The sequence below is a fragment of the Sus scrofa genome, chromosome X, assembly GCF_054392235.1.
Source record: "Sus scrofa isolate SSC_HxYL_T2T_F1_AM1 chromosome X, Sscrofa_HxYL_maternal_Yorkshire_Landrace_v2.0, whole genome shotgun sequence".
Lineage (NCBI taxonomy): Eukaryota > Metazoa > Chordata > Mammalia > Artiodactyla > Suidae > Sus > Sus scrofa.
The window spans coordinates 34575299-34595811 of NC_139401.1; the positions used below are offsets into that span (position 1 = coordinate 34575299).

At 40.4% G+C, this 20513-nt stretch overlaps 1 protein-coding gene across 14 annotated transcripts in view; it reads left to right on the top strand.

Moving 5' to 3' along the window:
* The window catches only part of LOC100521702 (melanoma-associated antigen B16-like), a 287354-nt gene extending 267215 nt beyond the window's left edge, over positions 1-20139 (top strand). For 2 of the 14 annotated variants that reach the window (XM_085007602.1, XM_085007596.1), the window contains 3 exons: positions 16913-16988; positions 17080-17164; positions 18533-20139. In XM_085007602.1, coding sequence (XP_084863728.1) covers positions 18596-19624 — 1029 coding nt within the window. In that variant the 5' untranslated portion in view covers positions 16913-16988; positions 17080-17164; positions 18533-18595 and the 3' untranslated portion in view covers positions 19625-20139. Of the gene's footprint in view, positions 1-16029; positions 16140-16469; positions 16546-16912; positions 16989-17066; positions 17165-18532 lie in introns of those variants that run through there. The other 12 variants (XM_085007598.1, XM_085007599.1, XM_021080237.2 and 9 more) reach the window with 12 other exon arrangements.
* The last annotated feature ends 374 nt before the right edge of the window (positions 20140-20513 follow it).

Below are 20513 nucleotides of genomic sequence, written 5' to 3' on the forward strand. Positions count from 1 at the left end.
AGTAGCCTTCAGAAGTTAGAAGAGGCAAGAGACAGATTTTCTCTTAGAGCCTCCTGAGAGAGTGCCCAGCTCACACTGTGGCTTCAGACTTCTGGCCTCCAGAACTGGGAGACAGTAAATTTTTATTGTTTTCAACCATTCGGCCTGTGGCACTTTGTTTATCAGCTGCTGAAAACTAATACTGCACCAGAGTTCCAGGCCATATATCCTGGAAACTGTGAATGTTATGACATAGCATTTCTGTGTTTACGTGATTTGGCACAGTGAACCTTTAAAAAAGATTATCCAGGTGCGCCTAATCTAATCACATGAGCCCTTCAACATGAGAGCTTTCTTTAGCCAGTGGCTAAAGAGAAAGCCAAGAGAAGAATTCAGAGTGGTTTGAAGCATGTGAGAAGGATTTGACACATCATTCCTAGCTTTAAAAATGGAAGAGGTTGTGAGTCAAGTAATGCAGGTGGCTTCTGGAATCTGCAAATGACCTCTAGCTAATAATTAGGTATAGTTTTACCCTGCTACATTTGTGGTAATTTGTTAGGCTGCAGTAGAAAATAAATACGCCCCATCTCTGTGGGGTTTTCTGTTCCTATTTAGAGATTTTGCAGTTGCTTCCACCTGGTCCACAGACCCCCTAGGAAACCCTCCCTTCTACCTGTCCAGAACAAGATTGCACATGATCATTGCTGGCTTCCAGCCGCACTGTAATCTTGGGGGGATTGCAGAACCTGTCTCTCAGCCAGGTGGAAACTTCATGCAGTTCATCAGCATGAGGTTTTGTTGCACAGCAATGACTCCACAGCAATGCTGTCAATTTCTTTTTACAAGTAGAGGGAATACCACTCTGCCTCTGAATTCAAGCATGGAATTTGAAAAATACTTCCATTCCCCAAAACACATGTGTGATTTACCACCTAGAAACTGAATTGTTTTGCTCTTCTCTTTATGGTCCTTGATGATTTTTATCTTGTTACTTTTGGCCTGTCTGTACCTATTGTTTTCTTTTTTAAGCATTGTCATTTACTATCCTTGCAGCAGAGACATTTGTCAAAGTGTGAACTCACTGTACCGTTTTGATGAGAAATCAAGTGTTGTTTTATAAAGGATAAGAAACACTCATGTATACCCACATGGCCAGGTCCAGAGTATATTATCTGTTTCTTGAAGAGTTAAACACAGAATTTGAGCTTGAAACTGGGCTATATATAATAACATACAACATATAATATAAAATTTGGGAGATACACAAACACATGTCTGTATATATGTGTGTATACACATACATACAGCATTTGAAATGACTACAATAACAGTTTCCTGGTCTGTGAATAATTCATGGCATCCCAGGCAAGTACAGTAGTACTTATAAAAGTTCTGGAAAAGGAGTGTCTTGCTATGGGTATTACTAGTGGATATCTTATACAAACACCATTAGAATGAATAGTAACAAAATATTTTACAGAGAAGTTCATTTATATTTCAGCTGTTATCAATTCATTTTCCAAGACATCTTAATAACAACATTCATCACCATAACAACATCTTCATTAAATATATGCCCTTGAGTTTTCTATGTTGCAACATATAATAATGATAACTAAGGGGCCCTGTTTACTAAGAAATAACAGAAACCAAAACATGGCACAAAATTAAGTAGAATTGATGATAGTTGGCTTCTTCATATTCAAATGAAGTTTAAAAGCTTTTTTTGTTTGTTTAAAATTACATTTAATTGTATTTCTATTTACTATTTTTTAACATTTATAAAAAAGGTAGGTATTAGAGAGGTGGTTGTTGAGGAAAAGGGGCAAGAGAATGCTATGCAAAGATCGGGAACATGGAGGATTTAGGGGTGATGGAATGGTCTCTTGATGGGAGGAAATATGTAGGGAGATCTTTGATATCCTATTGACTAATGTCATTGCTGATGAAACTCATGATTAAAACAGTGAGGAAAACCAGGACTTCTGAAGCTGGTCAGGATGCCTCTTATTGTGAAGCAAAGTCTACGCTGGCCTCCAAGTACAAAAGCATACCTTGGAGGCATGGGCTCTATACCCGCTTACCTCCCATCTTGGTGCCGTGATGTAGAGCATCGACAGGCATCATCCCTGCTGAGAAGAGAAGAAGGTAAAATGAGTCACACAGATATCTGGAGGAAAAGTGTATCAGACAGAAGGAACAGCTAGTGCCAGATCTCTGGTACAGGAACTCACCTGGGGTGTTTGAAGAGAACACCAAAGTGAGCAGACAGCAGATAGTGGGAAATTGAGAAATGAGGTTATAAAGGGAACAGATTACCTAGGCCTCGTTCAACATTTAAAATATTTGAGCTTTTACTCTCAGAGAAATGAACCATTGGCAGATTTTATACAGGGAAGTGGCATACTGTAATGGACTTTCAAGATGATCATTCTGGCTGCTGTGTTAAGACCAGACTGTGGGGCAACAAGAATGGAGTGGGGAAAGCCAGAGGGAGGCTACCATAACAATCTGGGAGAGCAACAATTATAGTGACTGAATGGTGACTGTGTTGGAAGTATATTTGTTGCATAGGTTGTGGTAATGGGGAGTTCCTGCTGTGGCACAGTGGGTTAAGAATCTGAATGTAGTGGCTTCGATCACTGCGGAGGTATGGATTCAATTCCTGGCCCAGTGCAGTGAGTTAAAGGATCTAGCATTGCTGCAGCTGTGGCATAGGTCACAGCTTCCACTTGGATTTCATTCCCTGGCCTGGGAACTTCCATGTGCCACAGGCACGGTCATAAAATTAAAAAAAAAATGTGATGGTTTCACAAGTGCATATTTATTTATACTAATTCATTAAGTTGTATACATTAAATATGTACCACTTTTATGTGTTTTATATGTCAGTTATACCTCAATAAAGTGGTTTTTAAAAAAGAATTAGGGGTTCCTGCTGTGGCACAGTGGGCTAAGAATCTGATTGCAGCAGCTCAGGTTGCTGCAGAGGCACGAGTTCCTTAAAGGATCTGGTGTTGCCAGAGCTTCCCAGGAACTTCCATATGCTGTAGGTTCAGCCATAAAAATTAAAAATAAATAAAAAATAAAAATTTTTCAAAAAAGAATCAGATTCTGCATTTACTTTAAATGTAGAACCACTGAATTTCCTGACAGATTGGAAATAGGTATAAGAAAAAAGAAAGGAACAGAGAAGAACACCAAGGAATTTGGTCTGAGCAGCTGGAAGGATAGAGCTGGCATTAATTGAGACTGGAAAGAGCAGGTGTATGGGGAAGATTAGGAGTTCATTTTCAGACATGTTATTTTAAAAATGTCTATTATATATCCAAGCAGGAATCATCAAGTAGGCAATTGAACATTATGAGTCTGAAGTTCAGGGGAAATGCCCATACTGGAGATATGATTAGAGATTCACTATAATGTACATGATGTTCAGAACTCACACAAAGGGAGGACTGAAGAGATGAGGAGAGGCCTGAGGACTCCCAGTGTTAAAAAGCTAAGGGAGAAGCGAAACAAGAAGCAAGGGAGAGTGAGAAGTGATGGCCTGGGAGAATAAAAACCTCGGGACTGTGATGGCCCTAAAACAAACACAGGAAGTATTTTCATGAGATGAAAGAGATCAGCTAGATCAAAATATGCTGATGTTTCAAATAACCTTAAGACTAATTGTTAGCTATTGGATATATCAATAGAACTGGCAACAGTGACTGGTAGGGTTGTTTTGATTTGTTAGTTTGTTGATTGCTTCATTTACATAGACTAGAAAAATCATGCACACAGATGATGATGAGCAAGATTACCTGAGTGGGTGTTTGGGCTTAGCTGAAACTACTCATTTTTGGAAGTTGGTTGTTTTTTTCAGAAAATCCTACAGCAATATATTCTGAAGGTGACAATATATTCACTAGTCTGAAAGGTGGTCTACATTTTATATCTCATGTGTTAAATTAAATGCATGAAAATAAACCCAGCCATGACAAGCTAAGGATTATATTACTAGAAAACTAAGAAAAGAGCCTCTTAGGAATATATATATATATATATATATATATATATATATATATACACACACACACACATATATATATATACACACACATATATACATATATATGTATGTATGTATATAGCCATGCCTGCATGTGGGAGTTCCCAGGCCAGGGATTCAATTCATGCCATAGCAGCAGCAACCTGAGCCATGATAGTGATGACACTGGATCCTTAGCCCACTGTGCCACAAGTTTAAGAATATTTTTATTTAAATTTTGTTGAAGTCTTTTCTTTTTTTGCCTTTATCAAAAAAGTTGGAAGCAACCCAAGTTCATCAACAGATGAATATATAAACAGAATATGGTGTGTATATGTGTATGTGTGCATGTGTGTGAATAGAGTATGGTATTATTCAGTCATAAAAAGAAATGAAATTCTGACACATGCTTCAGCATGGATGAACCTTGAAAACATTAGAATAAGTGAAATAGTCCGGGCACAAAATGACAAATATTGTATAATTTCACTTATATGAAATATTCAGAGTAGGCAAATTCAGAGAGACAGAAAATAGAGATTACAAGAGCTGGGGAGAGGGAGAAGTAGGGAGTTATTGCTGAATAGTTACGGAGTTTCTGTTTGAGGTGATAAAATAGTGTTAAAACTAGGTGGTGGTAGTTGCATAAGATGATGAATGCACTTAATGTGATTGAATTGTACACTTAAAATGATCTATTAAAGTCCAGAAGTACATAAGTAGTTTTTTTTGAAGCGGCTTAAACACATTCTTAAAGGTGATCAAATTTAAAAATCAAATCTCATATGTGAGGAACTCCACTTAGCAAATATCCCTCAAAATCATCTTCCATCAGGGTGAATGGACCTCCCAGGATGTGAGCTAGAAAGGTGAATCAGCTTCCTAAAACTTGCTCAAGGACTGCCCATGACTTTTTGTGCACAGTTTCATCATAGAAGTCACCTTGGCATTTGAAGTCCTTACATTCATCCTTGATGCTTCATGATTTAGTGAAAGAATGTGAAATATTCTTGGGAACTACCTATCTCACAGCTTTCATATCACCACCTTGTCTTTTTCTTCTTAAAAAATATCTTGGCTATTGTGGATAAACAGGACTATTTTTAATAGCCTAGAGGAAATAACAGTAGAAGTGTCAACCCTTGATAAATTCAATGTTATTAAAAGCCCACCAGGAAAAGTGATTTCCTGGTTGCATAAAAGAGCGTTCTGTCTCTTATAATTGATAACTTTTAACACTGAACCTACTTAGGTAGAAGCATCACAAACTTCACTCTTAGTGCGGATGCTATTAATCATATAATGAGACAACTTGGAGTTCAACCAGTAGAACAGTTTGGCCCTGAGGCTGAAGACCAAGTCAATCTTCCATTTGACGCAAGCAGAAAGTCTCTAGGGACCACAAAGTAAATTCCATTTTGCTTGGTTCCATGACATAATACATTTTCCTTTAACAAAAACCTTTCTTCATAAAGAATCAATCTTTTAAATTCAGCAAGGTCTAGTCTTTTCACAATTTTTCTCAAACATATGTAATTTATGGGTTTAAGTCCAAATAGTTATTCTAAAATCACTGCGTCAGGGAAAAAATAAGCACTAGCATAAAACAAATGCTTCAAGTATTTGTTTCATCCTGAATAATATCATCGATAACAATGGGCATAACAACTTTACAAGCCATTTTTTGACCTTACAGTTAGGAAGTTAAATGAAAAGAAAATATGCCTTCCTTGGGACTTAGTTTATCTGATGCATTTAATTATGTTTTCAGACAGAGTGTACTATTCGCTACATAAAGGTTGAACACAACGAATGTAATTTTCATTACTGGATGTTGGAAATAACTCACTAGGGATTAATCATATAGAGAAATTAGTGTCATTTTTTTGAGGAAATAGAAGTATTGAAATGTTCATAAGATGCTATGGACCATGACACAGACCATGAAATATACTATTAGTAAAATGAGCAATGATCATAATAAGAAGGGTTGGATTCTTGATCCTTTTATGAAGAAACTCTGAGTTCTAAGGCAGCATCCTCCATAAAGGTGTCTCCTGCTGGTTACTCATGTGTTATGAGATAGAGTGTATACTACTCAGCTGGGGCAAATCTAATTCCAAGTTAGGAAGAAATAAATAGAGTAGATGAATATGAGAGTGGGCATAATCAAGTCTTTTACTTTTTCTGGTTCTAATAAGGGAATAGCTCCAATTATGAGGTAAATTCTTACACTAATATCTACCTCCTTCACAAATGCAATGTTGCATCAGATAATACTGTCCTGGTGCTTTTCCATTTGCTTTAGAGAAATGAAAAGATGGAATGACACAGAGGGTCTTCTTATTTCTTTTCTGAAAAGACTGCATAAACAGTGAAATTTAGGACTAGAATGTGTGTGAATGCAATTTGGCCTGTTTGTTTAAAATATTACCCTTTATCCTATGCACCTTCATTTAGTTTTGAAATAACAACTGGGAAAAGACTTACAGGAAGTAGAAACACTTATGACATCCTTTCATTTTCGGTAAAGGCTTCCTTGTGTATAAAACTCAAAATGTGTCTGTGTTTTTCATGGCCACATAATATCACAATAAAGGACTCTTCACTACCCTAAAATAATAATATTTGAAGGCTTTATTGTTTTCTTTCATTTGTTTTATTGGGCTTATTTGTTTTTTAGATGGGCACTGGCATCACTCAGTATGACTGGATTTTCTGGGGTAAAGAAATGTTTACTATGAACTTATAGGGAAACACATTTCACATCTTCTAAATAATTATTATATCTACTGGGAAATTTACCTGAACATTGCTGTAACAGAAGGCTTTTAGCAAGACGACACTTATCCTTGAGGAAAGTATTAGGGAAAATAGTTTGTACTGCTATGTTTACTATATGCAGGTTGAAAGGTTGATCATAAATATGAACTAAAATTTTCTTCAAATTCAGTAATATGTAGAGTCCCCCATTCATAATTCCAGATTATAAGTCATTATAATGCCAAATTGTAGTCCTCATGCTAATAATGTTAATAATAGTATTTAATATATGTGAGGCATTTTGCTGAACATTTTACATGTGTTCTACCAAATAGTGCTTACTCTTCCAGCCCCATTTCACATATAAGTACCTTGGATCTCAGAAAGGCTATGTACTTGGCCAAAGTCATAGTAGTTGCAAATGGCAGAGCAGCAGATCCCTGCTCTTAACTCTAGAGTTATGTGTTAGCCTACAGGTCACTTAACTTCCGTGGGTCTCCATTTCTTCATCTGTAAAATAGACTGGATTGCCTTTTATTCTAAAAAGTCACCCTTCTGAGATATTTGGGAGCCCTCCAAAATTATGCAGAATCAAGAACATAGTTTGATTTACTGATAACTCTGCATTTTTGTCAGTACTTTTTGCAGTACCTTTTATTCTAAGCTTTTCAAAGCCCTGTTATCTTTTTTGTTGTTGTTGTTATTAAATTCCTATCAGAAAATTTTGGTAAAGAATTCTGCTCACCTGACTTTTATTTATTTATTTTCATTTTTTCTATCCTTAATGAATTTTCAGGGTCCAGTGAAGAAACAGGTCGCCTCAGCCAGCAGGGATTAATTAATTTATAAAGGAAGCTTAGGTTGGAGAAGTGGACTTTCTAGCTGTGTTCAGGCCCAAAGCTTTCTCCTTTCAGCAGGTGTTCTACCTCTCAGTTTAGCAGTTAAATTTCTGATCCTATCCGCAGTTCCAACATCTGATCTAAATATTCCTAACTCTGGTGGTATGAGGAAATGGATTCAGATTTTATTAATTACTATACCAAGGATTAATAGGGAGCACCCAAAACAGATGTCAATCAAAGCAATAATCAGGAATAAGTAAGGATCAGAGGCTAGAATTAAGCAGGGCTGGGGCAGCTAAGTCTCATCTGCACTCCCTTGTTGCAAAACAATTTTAAGCTGTCCATTATGAATAAATTACTCATTTCATACAATATTTTCTAGCATTGATCAGCTATATGTCTCTGTGTTGCACAGATCCTCTCTCACTACTCAGAGTGTAAACAATTTGAGCAAAGGCAAAAGAGATCAGCCTATATTGTTTATTGAGCTACTATATATTATATACTTTGCCACTTATTCTAATTTAATTCTCCAGGCAGTATTGTGAGGACAATAGCAGTGGACCTATTTGCCAGGTGAGAAAACTGTGGCTCACAGAAGTTACAGAAAAGCACAACTTAGATTTGAATGTGGTCTTTTTACTACAAAGTTCGTTATCTGTTCCACTGGGTCATGATATCTATTCCTACATATAGCCCCTTTTGGTGTTTAGAAAGACTGTAAGCCTAGAGCAAAATTGGAAATGAAATATTAAAGTTCAAAGTATCTTAAACATTATCTAGTCCAATACCTTCCTTTAGAAATGGGGAGTCTGAGGCATGAGTCTAAGTGATTTTTCTCAAAGTGGATATTTAACAAACCCTTCTTGGATGACAGGAAAACAGAAAGCAGAAATAGAATTTGCTTTATCTGCACTGAGACCATTTTTCATGAAACATTACAACTTAGATGTAAGCCTGTTGGGGGCAAAAAGCTCATACTTAGATGAAAAATATCCTTGGAAGTTACTGAATACAAAGATCCTTTCAATTCAAGTTGTGAAATAAATAGGTTTTTAAAATTTTATTCCAGTTCACTTTAACCACAGGTCAGACAGGTTTCATTAAAGAAGAAATGCTACACAAATGAGATCAAATATAAGTGAAAATATTCTGTCAACTGCTAGAGAGCAAGAATAATATTAAACACAGCAGAGTTTACAGGGCATTTTGAGAAATCCCTGAGTCATAAAACAAAATAAGCAATAATAGTAAATGGCAACAGTAAAAATAATAGACCTTGTAGACCTCATCTAATATCTCTCTCATCCGAAAAATGGATAAATAAAATACCATATTGTCAGTCTTTGCCTCACACTCTCTGCTGAAGAAGATGTATTTTCCAGGTGAGGCTGATTTGTTTTGTGCTTGTTTTTTGTTTTGGTTTTTAAGTCGCAGACACTGGAAATTTCATAGTTCAGCTATAAGTTTCAGTCCAGCTGTTTCTATGGTTGCACAACACAGGATGAAGCCAGGCAGTTAAGACTGCCGATGGCATCCGTGAGCTCTCTTCCATAGTGGCTATACATTATCAAAGCTCAAAGCTAGACCAGAAAGGAATGAAGTATGGGATCTTGAAATTTCATTTTTGTCATTAAGGAGAAAAAAATCCATACTACTTTTATTGGAAGGCACTTAAAGCACCCTGGCACAAGTCTTTGTGAAATCTTCTCTTGTTAAAATTCACAGGCAGAACTACAGTTAGTTTGTATAAAACATTAGTTGAGAAAAGGTAAATGTAACCAGATCTATGAATAGGCACAGATCTATGAATTTCACAGATGTGGGGTCCTTTGTGTCTTTGTACTGGAATTACAATGCCCCTCTTAATACTATTGTGAAAATAATGCACTCAGGCCATCCCTGAATTAGCAAGACAGTGTGACCCAAACCACAGGACTCTAGTGTCATGGACCTGCTTTGCTTCAGGGTTTTTAGCCTTCTTTTTGGAAGTGTGCTAATAAAATAAAAACATCCTGCACTGAATCTAAAATAAATAAAGATGTGTTTAAAATGGAACACACTCTCTGACTTCCTTTCCAACTTTCCTACCTGTCTAAAAGAAAGATATTTTTATTTGTTGGTGGCATACAACCATGATTAATTGCTGCTAACCAAGGAAATAGAACAGCGGTTCTGTTGCTCTCAGACTTTGCAAAGCTGGTCTTGTTCAAAAAGTCAGAGGAAGCTAGAAAATGTCTCAGTATAACCCATGGTCCTGGCAGCAACGATTTTCCAACATAAATCTCAGTAGGAAACATGGCTTTATGTTCTGTTTCTTTGACTACTCATGTAGCTTGTTGCCAGGACTAGCAGAATTGTGTGCAGTTACCCCAGCATGGCCATGAAAATAGTGTTTATACTTTCCAATTCTGTATTATAAGAATGGAAAACAAGGTAACTGATGCCACCAGTTCCCACCTTGACATATATCCCACCTCTTTTTATTCCCTGTTTTTTTGACTAGAGCCAGGATGGTAGACAAAAACTGAAACACGATGAATGGCCAGCTTTAGGAATCCCATTGCCTCAACTAAATTATGGCATGATATAAGCACAGGGCAGATTGGGGCCCAGCATAGATAAATGAGTGAGTCTTTTCCATGCATAATTGGCCTGTCAATAAGAATTTTCAGCAATAAAGAACCACAGTCTTGGGACAGATGTAATTCACAGATTCTACTCATAACGCAGCATGTATAATGGGATTTAGATGCCAAATTCTCCTGTTGAATTCTCTCAGCTGCCAATTTAGGTGGTGTTTACCCCAAATCCATTTCCCCACGATCACTATAATTAATACTTGGGGGGGGGGCTTGCTCCTCAGCTCAGATTAATACCTCCAATGTTTAGGTCTGTTTTATGTAGGATTTATGTTTCTTCCAAGTATACTCCTGACTTTTTGGATGAAATAAAGAGTACCCCGATGAAGAACAAGCCTTTCTGGAATGCCAGCTCTGAGCAAGTTTTAACCTCTGTTGGGTCCATGGAGACCCAGGTCTGATTTGAGAATTTGCATGTGTGTCTCTTCCCAGCAACTTCTCATTGTTGGCTGTTACTCTGCTGACTCCTTTGCCCTCCCTGTTCTTGGTGACACTTTCTTTATCAATTCATCAAGTTTTTCATTCAGTCATTAAATATCCATATTATAGGCAGTGAAACTTTCTTTGTTAGTGAAAATAACATAATTAGGGCTTGGGTGATGCTCTGTTTCTATTGAAAAGGGACTAATCTGCTAAAATAAAATTGTTTAAAATCTATCATTTTTTGAAGTAAATGAGAAGCTTTCTTAAAACCTTTTGCTTTACTACAAGAACTTCAGTTCTCCAATGATTTGTTCAGATTAAGTTAATTCTTCTTTTGTGTCTAAGTTGTCCAAGTGGGGCTTTCAAGTGTTTTCATTGTGCAAACGCTTGTAATAATATCTCACAAACAAGAGATTGTGTCCACTGAAGTTAAGAGTAAAGAATAGGTCAGTAGGATGTCTTGAGGAAGTTATGGAGAGTAAAGAATTTTCTAAAAAAATAAAAATAAAAAAAATTAAGGAGTTCCCATTGTGGCGCAGCAGAAAAGAATCTGACTAGGAACCATGAGGTTACAGGTTCGATCCCTGGCCTCGCTCAGTGGGCTGGGGATCTGGCATTGCCATGAACTGTGGTGTAGGTCACAGACGTGGCTCGGATCTGGCATTGCTGTGGCTGTGGTGTAGGCCGGCAGCTGTAGCTCCGATTGGACCCCTAGCCTGGGAACCTCCATATGCCATAGGTGTGGCTCTAAAAAGACAAAAAAAAAAAAAAAAAAAAGAATTTTCTAATTTATATGGCTGGGGATGGAGGTTATGTTAATTTAAGAAGCAGAGCTTATGTTCCATATTTTCATCTTCCCAGGTTTTCAGCTAGGCTGGGCTCCCTGAATAGAACCGTAAGCTCTTTTTTTTTTTAATTATTTTATTTTATTTTTACTTTTATTTTATTTTTGCTATTTAGAGCTGTACCCGTGGCATATGGAAGTTCCCAGGCTAGGGGTCTAATTGGAGCTGTAGCCACCAGCTACACAGCCACAGCCACAGCACAGCCAGAGCAACGCCAGAATCAAGCTGTGTCGCCAACCTACACCACAGCTCATGGCAACGCCAGATCCTTAACCCACTAAACAAGGCCAGGGATAGAACCTGCAACCTCAGAGAACCATGAATTTTAATAGGAAAAGACTTTCAAATTTTTTTCTCCTTTTGGAAGCTGGGGCTGAATCTCTGACTTCAGATTGCCTGGTGTGAATCCTGGTTTTTCCATTCCTAGCTACATGCCTGTGTCAAGTTACTTAACTCCTCTTAGCCCCAGATGCCCCATTTCTGAAATTGGGATGACTCATGGGGTTGTATTGAGGATTAAATGAGAAATGGGATGAGATCTTCTCTATCACTGCCTCATAAGCAATGTCTCAGTCAACGTTTCTGGTTGTACTTTTTTTTTTTTTTCCTTTTTTGACCATTGCATATGGAAGTTTGCAGGCCAGGGATCAAATCTGAGCTGGAGCTGCAAACTATGCCACAGCTGCACCAACAACTGATCCTTAGCCAGCTGTGCCAAGCTGGAATTGAACCAGTGCCTGCACAGAGATAAACTGGGTTACTAACACACTGCACCACAGTAGGAATTCCTGTGTACATTTCTCCAGTTTTACATATCTTGACATTTGAGGTTGTAAAGTTCCAACTAGGGTCACTGAATAAGTTTGAGAAGCACTGTCTTGGAGCCATCAACATCTAAAGAGAGAAACAAATGACACATGAAGTATAAGAAATAACCAATACAAAAATTTTAAAAATTTTAAAGCAATCTAATAATGGGGTATTTTATAATAAGCTTTTCCATGGCCTCCCAGAGTGAATATAAGTTAAAATCTCCCTCATCTTTTCAGGCAGTGACCAATATGTTAATAATCTCTAATTTATTTTCCATGGCTTCTCCATTTAAGTTTGACCTGGTAGATCAACATTAATTATTTTAAGAATAATTAGCTAATTGAATTTATTTTTAATTTTTTTTCTTAATACCCTTATGGGAGAGCTTAATCAAAGGTCTGGAGTTCAAATATGCTTGCTAGGAATTGGCTAATTAGAGCAGGAAAATGCCTTAGGCTCTTTCTCAGTGGCAGACTTGCTGCTTAAGTCCCCTCAATATAAATACATACATATATATATATATATATATATGTATATATATATAAAGTGTGTGTGTGTATATATATATTTATATTAATGATGTGAAAATTAATCCCAAAATTAATCCTGGGGTAGCGATAGTTAAAGATCCAGTAAGTTGTGAATTGGAATCGTGCAAGTGAAGTTATGTGCAATGAAAAGGGAGAAAAATCAAAATAAAAAAGTAACAATAATAATAAAACCCAACAATCTGAATCCTACTAAAGCTATATAAAAAGAACTTTAGCAGTTTCATTTATTCAGCACTCTTTTCCTGAATGCCAACTATGTGCCAGGCATCATGCTACAGTTTTGGATTAAAAGTGAAAAGGATTTGTTCACGAACATCTGTGTAAGAGATTTCTCAAGAAACTTTTCCAAGGTTATGCCTGATAAACAAGGCCAGAAATTTGAACATGCAGTTCATTGTCTCTAAAGTCCTATGTTTCCCCACAGTCCCAAGTTGCAGGCACTGTTGGTACCCAGTCATGATCCTCTCAGATCCCTTTTCCTAACTCAGTGTGCTCATCTCCTAGCTTCTGCCTGTTAGGCTCCTAAATGCCTGTGCCCTTGACCCTGAAAGGATTGCTCTTGGACACTAAAGCTCTTTGCTTGAACAGAGTCAGAAATGTCTTGGAGTCTCCATGCCTCATTCCCACCACCCCACAATCCTAGAATGACACAGAGCCAATGACTGACTGGTGTGGAAGTTCAAAAAAGTTCCTTTGTCACAAGATAAGGCAAACTTTGAGCTCTAACTCATGGTCCAAAGCTCTCCATAGGATCAGGTTGAAAGCTCACCTAAAATAATATCTTTGCTTGGCCTCTTTTCTATCATGCTGCCTCCACTTTCTTACTGGTTTTACCCTGGGCATAGTTCTTTAATAAATCGCTACCACACAAATTTTCTTTCAGGGTTCTGCTTCTTGGAGACCCTGACTTGACACATCTACATTATTATATAAATTATATATACATATATATATATGTATATATCTCTGTAAGTTCATCTAGATTTTGGCAATCACAAAGATTGTTAGAATATGCTTTTGTTTTGGTTTTTTGTGTGTTTGTTTTCTTATATGGAGTTCCCAGGCCAGGGATCAGGTCTGAGCTGCATTTGTGTCCTACGCCATAGCTGCAGCAACATTAGATCCTTTAACCCACAGTGCCAGGCTAGGGATCGAACCTGGTCCTTAGAGCTGCAGAGACACTACAGGAACTCTAGGAATATGTGTTTTTTTGATGAAATTTTTAGATAACATTAGAAATATGGAATTAAAAGCAATCATTTGAGATGATTATTTAATCAGCCAAATGTGCGTAATGTATTTAGTGACCTTGGCTAAGTCATTTCATCTACAGGCATACCTCATTTTATTGTGCTTCACTTTATTGCACTCCATATATATTGTGGTTTTTACAAATTGACCCATTTTCTTATAACCCTGCATTGAGCAAGTTTGTCAGGCCCATATTTCTAACAGCTCTTGCTCACTTTGTGTCTCTGTGTCACAATTTGCTAAGTCTTCACAGTATTTCAACTTCATTATTGCTCTATTTGTTATGGTAATCTAGGATCAGTGAACTCTGATGTTACTGTTGTAATTGTTTTGGCATTCTTTACAATAAAGTATTTTTAATTAGGGTATGAAATGTCTTTTTAGACATAATGCTGTGCACACTTAATAGGCTATAGTATTAGTGTAAGCATAACTTTTATATGCACTGGGAAACCCCTGAATTCTTGTGATTCACTTTATTGCAATATTTGCTTTATTGTGGTGGTCTGGAACTGAACCCACAATATATATGAGGTATGCCTGTATTTGGATGCTCCTAAATGCTTCTGCCTTTGACCCTGAAAGGATTGCTCTTTCCTTTGAAAGGTGTGTGTTATTTATCCAGGTGGCATGTGCATATTAAATATAGTACGTACCAGGCCATTTTATGACAAAACAAACACAGACTGTTTAAACAACAGGCTATGTGAACAGTATCCACGTGTTGCTATTTTACTGCAATCTCAGTCACCAAGAGGAAGTAATTTAATGCTTTAATTTACTTTTCCTAATAGAGTAGATTTCCAATAATGATTGTCAAATTTTATAGAGCAAGTGAACACATTAAAATAACTGTGATTAGAAATCCACTTGTTACATTCAAGGACAAAATATTTTCTATTTCAGCTTTTGACAATGTATATAGCATGGCTATTGTCAATTTTAAGTATTGAATATGCCATTAAAACATCAAACATATAATTCAGAATTTTACCCATTTTAAAATATCTTTGTTTTAAAATGAACATAGATTCAAATACTAAAAAAATATGAAGTAAGCATTACAATTCTAAATGTCATTAATTCCACTTAGTCCATGAATAATCTCCTTCAGATTCCAAACCTGTCTATACAAGGCTTTTTCCTATGGAAATTAAGTCTTTTAGAGAAAGTTTCCACCTGGCCAGAGAAGGAACCCAATGGGAAGGTGTTTTTTTGTTTTGTTGTGTTTTAATGCATGGTGCTGCATTAAAACACGGTAGGCAAATGCATAGTGATTGGCCGGAAGGTGGCATCATGTAGGGAGCAGTTAATCAAAGACTGGGGCCGAGGTATGGACCATAAGTGAGGATGGTGGGAACCATTTACCCCAGAAGAGAGGGACCCCACAGAGCCTGCCCCTGCTGCTAGCCGTGGAAGACTCCCAGCAGAGGTGGCTGGAAATGGCATCCCCCTGACTTTAGCCTCAGGAGTCTGAAGGCGGTGAGGGAGGGCCTTGAGTTGAGGAATTCAACAAAGGGAGGAGCCCCAGGCCATGCCAGGCCCAGACAATGAGTCGGAACTGAGGGCACCGCCAACTGCAGGATGACGCTGCAGGAGTTCTGCCACAATGTTGGCGAGAAACTCTAGAGTAACTATCAGAGGCTTCCTCTGACTTGGTCCTCTTTGCGAGTCTGACAGGGGTATGGGTCTTGGTGTCTGGGGCACAGCCTCTGCTCCTTGGGGGTTGGGATTCCGAGTAAAGACATCGAATGGGTACAGCACCCCCAGAATATAAGGAACCCTATAGAACCTCACCCCTTCTGTCGACCCTGGGAGAACGCTGTATGGCAGGGGGAAGGGGAACTGGGAGCAGAGCGGAAGGGACGTCTCCTTACTTCCGCTTCCGGTGGGTGGTCGGTAACGGCCGTTACCGACTGGCGTGGCCTCCGACCGCCGCCAACTGGTGAGGCTTCCATCCGCCAAAAGTGGAGGCCTAGGACTGGTCAAGTGTCAAGGTGAAGATGTCGAATGAGGGAACAAACCACCCCCAGCAGAGAGGGGAGTCCCTGAGTAAAGCTCCGTCCCTTCTGTCGTCCCAGGGAGCCCCCGGAGTAACTGACTTGGGCCTTAGGAATCGGAGGGTGGCGAGGGCCTCGGTCGGGGGGTGGGGTGGGGCCACAAGTCAGCCAAGGGAGGAGGCCCGGCATCTCAAGGTAAGATGAGGAAGGGGAATGGAGTGACCAGACCCACAGAATAGAGGGGCTTTTGCCAGCGGGTAAGAGTGCCAGAGCCCCCAGAGTAACTGTCAGACTGAGTTGCTCCCTGACTTCCATCTTGGGTTACAGAAAAGTGAGGCCTACGCTGAGGACTGCTGCCTCAACTGAGCAGAGGGAGGCATCCCAGATCCTGCCAGGGGTCGTGGTAAGATGCCCAGTGAGCACTGAGAGGGAATACTCACCCCAGGCAGGCAGGTGGGGGTTGCTGGAAACTCCATTATGAGCTCTGGGATGGGCCAAGTTGGAGGGGGGTGGCTTCCCCTGACTTTAGCCTTGGAAGCCTAAGGATGGTGAGTGTGTTAGTCTGAAAAAAGAGGCCTAATTTCAGCAGAGACAGGAGTCCTAGGGCTTGCCAGATTTCAAGGTAAGATGCTGAGTGGGGACTGGAGCAACCACCCTCTTCACAGCAGTGGGGGTCCCACAGATAAGAGCACAGCCCCTGTCCCAGCCCTGGGAGCCCCCAGAATAACTGTCAGAACCAGTTACCCCCAAATTTTACCTTGGGTTTTCAGGGAGGTGAGGCCTGTTCTGAGGACTGCTGCCCTAGGTGAACAGAGGAAGGAGTCCTAGACCCTGCTAGGAGTCAAGGTAAGATGCTGAGTGAGGACTGAGGGGACCCCTCCTCCAGAATGGGGTGTGGGGCATGGCTGGAAGTTGCTTCCCCAGACTTTTGCTTCAGGAAATCTAAAGAAGGTGAAGGCCTTGGTGTGAGGGTTGCAGCCTCCAGTCAGCTGAAGGAGGACTTCCAGCCTCTACGAGTCAAGGTAAAATGCTGTGTGAAGATGGAGGGAACATGTACTCTACACTGGAAAGGGCTCTTTCTGACCCCCATCCTTGTTATGCCTGAAGGGTGCTGGGCAGAGGTAGCTGGAACTGGCATCATCTGACTCTGCCTGGAGGATCTGAGGGTGGGGAGTACCTTGTTCCAAAGGAGCAGTTGTCATTTCAACAGAGGGAGGAATGGCAGGCCCTGCCACCTCTCAGTGTAATATACTGAGCGAGGACTGATGGCATCACCCACCTCACAACAGAGGGTCCCTTAGATAAAGGCGCATTCCCTACTGTCTGCTCAGGAGGGCCCCAGAATAGCTGTCATACTGAGTTGATCCCTGACTGCCCTGAGGACTGCTGCCTCAGGTGAGTGGAGGGAGGAGTCCCAGACCCTTCCAGGAGTCAAGGTAAGATGTTGAGTGTGGACTGAGGCAGTCTTTTCCCCAGAGTGGAGAAGGCCCCTGAGAGCTCTGTTGTCAGTCCCAGGAGGAGGAGGGGGTGGCCAGGAGTGACTTCCTTTGATTTTTGTCTGGGAGGTAGGATGAGGTGTGGTTCCAAGTAATCAGAGAGAAGAATCCCAGGCCCTGCTAGGAATCAAATTGATGCTGTGCAGAGACTCAGGGGATCACACACTTGAGCATACTGGGGACCCCACAAAGCCCTGTCTCTGTTGTCAGACTGGGTAGGCCCTGGAATAATTGTCAGACTTCAGTGCTTTCTGATTTTGGTTTTGGGAATTTGAAGGCTATTGTCTCATGTTAGCAGAGAGAGGTGTCTCAGTCTCTGTCAAGGTCCACATCATCAACCTGAGTGGCAGTTGAGGGGGTCACACACATCAGAACAGCAGAGCCCCAACAGACAGCTGCCTACATTTGTCACCTCTGGGAGGCCTAGGCAGATATTGCCCCTAAGTGTCTGTCTCCCCTGTGACTTTCCTGGCTGAGAGGCACTGAGAGGAGCTGTCATTCTGAGGCAACTCCTTGCGTCTTTTTAACTCAAGTGTCTCAAGAAGCCTCTTTATGAGGTGATAATCCTTGGGTCAGCAGAGAGGGGAGTCTCAGATACTCCCTGGGATCACAGTGAGGACTCTGAACAAAGATAGAGGGGGACTGCCTACCCCAAAACAGAAGGGATACCACAGAGCTTGACACCATCTGCCCCGTTAGCAGCTCTGGGAAGCCTTGGGCTGGGTGGGCTGGCTGCATTCCGAAGAGCCTTCTCACTCCCTTGAACTTCCTACAGGTCAGGACAGGAGACCTGTCAGTTTTGAGTCCCGTCCTTAGGGTGAAGGCACTCTTTCTTGGATATGCCACAGTTAGGTTAACCAGATGAGGCCATTCACACTCTCTCTTTCTCCCTAGGTTGTGGTCCTCTGTTACATATCCTGCTCACATTCCCATCTGCTACCACTGACCAGAGTGAGAATGTCTCAGAGTCGGGAGATTCCACATTGCACGCAGGAACAACATTGTGCCCAGGGCCTGGAGGCTGCACAGGCCTCCAAGGATCCGGAGGAGGCCTCTCTCTCCTCCCATTCTTTAATGCCTGGCAACCAGGAGGGGGCTTTGGCTGCTGGGGCACCTAGTACTTCCCAGGGTCCTCAGAGTGCCTGTGTAGCTTATGCTGTCACCACAGCCCTCTTATCAGGCAAATTAGGTGAGCATTCCAGCAGCCAAGAAAAGGAGGGTGGTTCAGCTTCTTCAGAGTCCTCTTCAGAAGCAGAGAACTTGCCCATAGACCCTCTAGATGAGAAGGTGAATTTGCTGGTGCAGTTCCTGCTGCAAAAGTATCAAAAGAGAGAGCCGATCACAAAGGCAGACATGATTAATGATGTTATCAGAGAGCACAAGGATGACTTCCTTGAGATCCTCAGGAGAGTCTCTGAACGCATAGAGCTGGTCTTTGGGGTAGATCTGAAGGAAGTTGATCCCACTAGCCATACCTATGCCCTTGTCAACAAATTAGACCTCACCTATGATGCCAGGCTCAGTGACGATGAGGGCATGCCCAAGACTAGCCTTCTGATAATTATCCTGGGGGTGATTTTCATGAAGGGCAATCGTGCTACTGAGGAGGAGATCTGGGAAGTCCTGAATATGATGGACTTACATTCTGGGAGGGACCATTTCATCTTTGGGGAACCCAGAAAGTTCATTACTAAAGATTTAGTGAGGGAGAAGTACCTGGAGTACCGCCAGGTGCCCAATAGCGATCCTCCACGCTATGAGTTCCTGTGGGGCCCAAGAGCCCATGCTGAAGCCAGCAAGATGAAATTGCTTGAGTTTTTGACCAAGATCCATGAGTCTGACCCCACTTGTTTCCCATCCCAGTATGAGGAGGCCTTGAGAGATGAGGCAGAGAGAGCCCGAGCTAGAGTTGCCACTGAGGCTAGCACAAGTGCCAAGGCAAAGTCATGTTCCAATCCCAGATCCAGCAGCTCCTCCCACCCATAGTGAGGTCTGAGGCAGATTCTTCACTTTGTCATTAAAGAGAGCAGTCAATTTTCTAAATAATGGAGGGCTGGAGTGTGGCTACAGGGAACTCTGTATACTGTTTTGTGTACCTCTTCTATATGTTAACACAGGTTTATTTGGGGGGTGAGTTAGTTTTCAAATGTTCCTTTTAATGTAACATTTCATTATCTTCAGAATCTAAGTTGGTGAATGACATTGGTCATACAGTTATTGCTCTTTATGGAATTTAAGAATACAAGTTTTGTTCATAAAACATTGTAAAACTGACTATCTTCTTTTGTGATCTAGAAAAGATAACATGGCATGCAAATAGGCATTTCTTTAGAACTCAGCAGTAGGATAGTTGGGATCAAGAAAAAAAACAGATGGTCAATTCTTGGCTTCTCACATCCTTTTAAATCTGCTGTTCTGTAAAATTAGATGACATATATATATGCATTTGCTTATGTTACTGAAGAATGTAAGAGAAATAAATCTTAATAAATTAGACCCCATGAACACTGATTCATTTATTTCCCAAACATTTAATCAGCATGCGCTCTTTGGAAAGCACTGGGTTAGCATTGGGCATGCTCAGATAAACAAAACCTACTGCTCATGGAATTTTAGAGTCCAGGAGCAGGAATCATGTAAAGACAATTGTGGGTATTCTTTAATACCAAAAGAAAAAGTGAAATGAAATCAGGGGGTGGAGGGTCCATATGATGGCTGGCAAGTGTAAATGTCCTGAGACAGAGCAGGCTGAGGCCTTGGGAAACTACAGGTCTTTCATTGGGAGTTCATTTTAAATTAAGCTTGATGAGGCTGGGAAAGTGGTGAAGTGCAGGGGTGTCTCAGAGGTGAGAGACTTGAAATGGAATGGGAAATC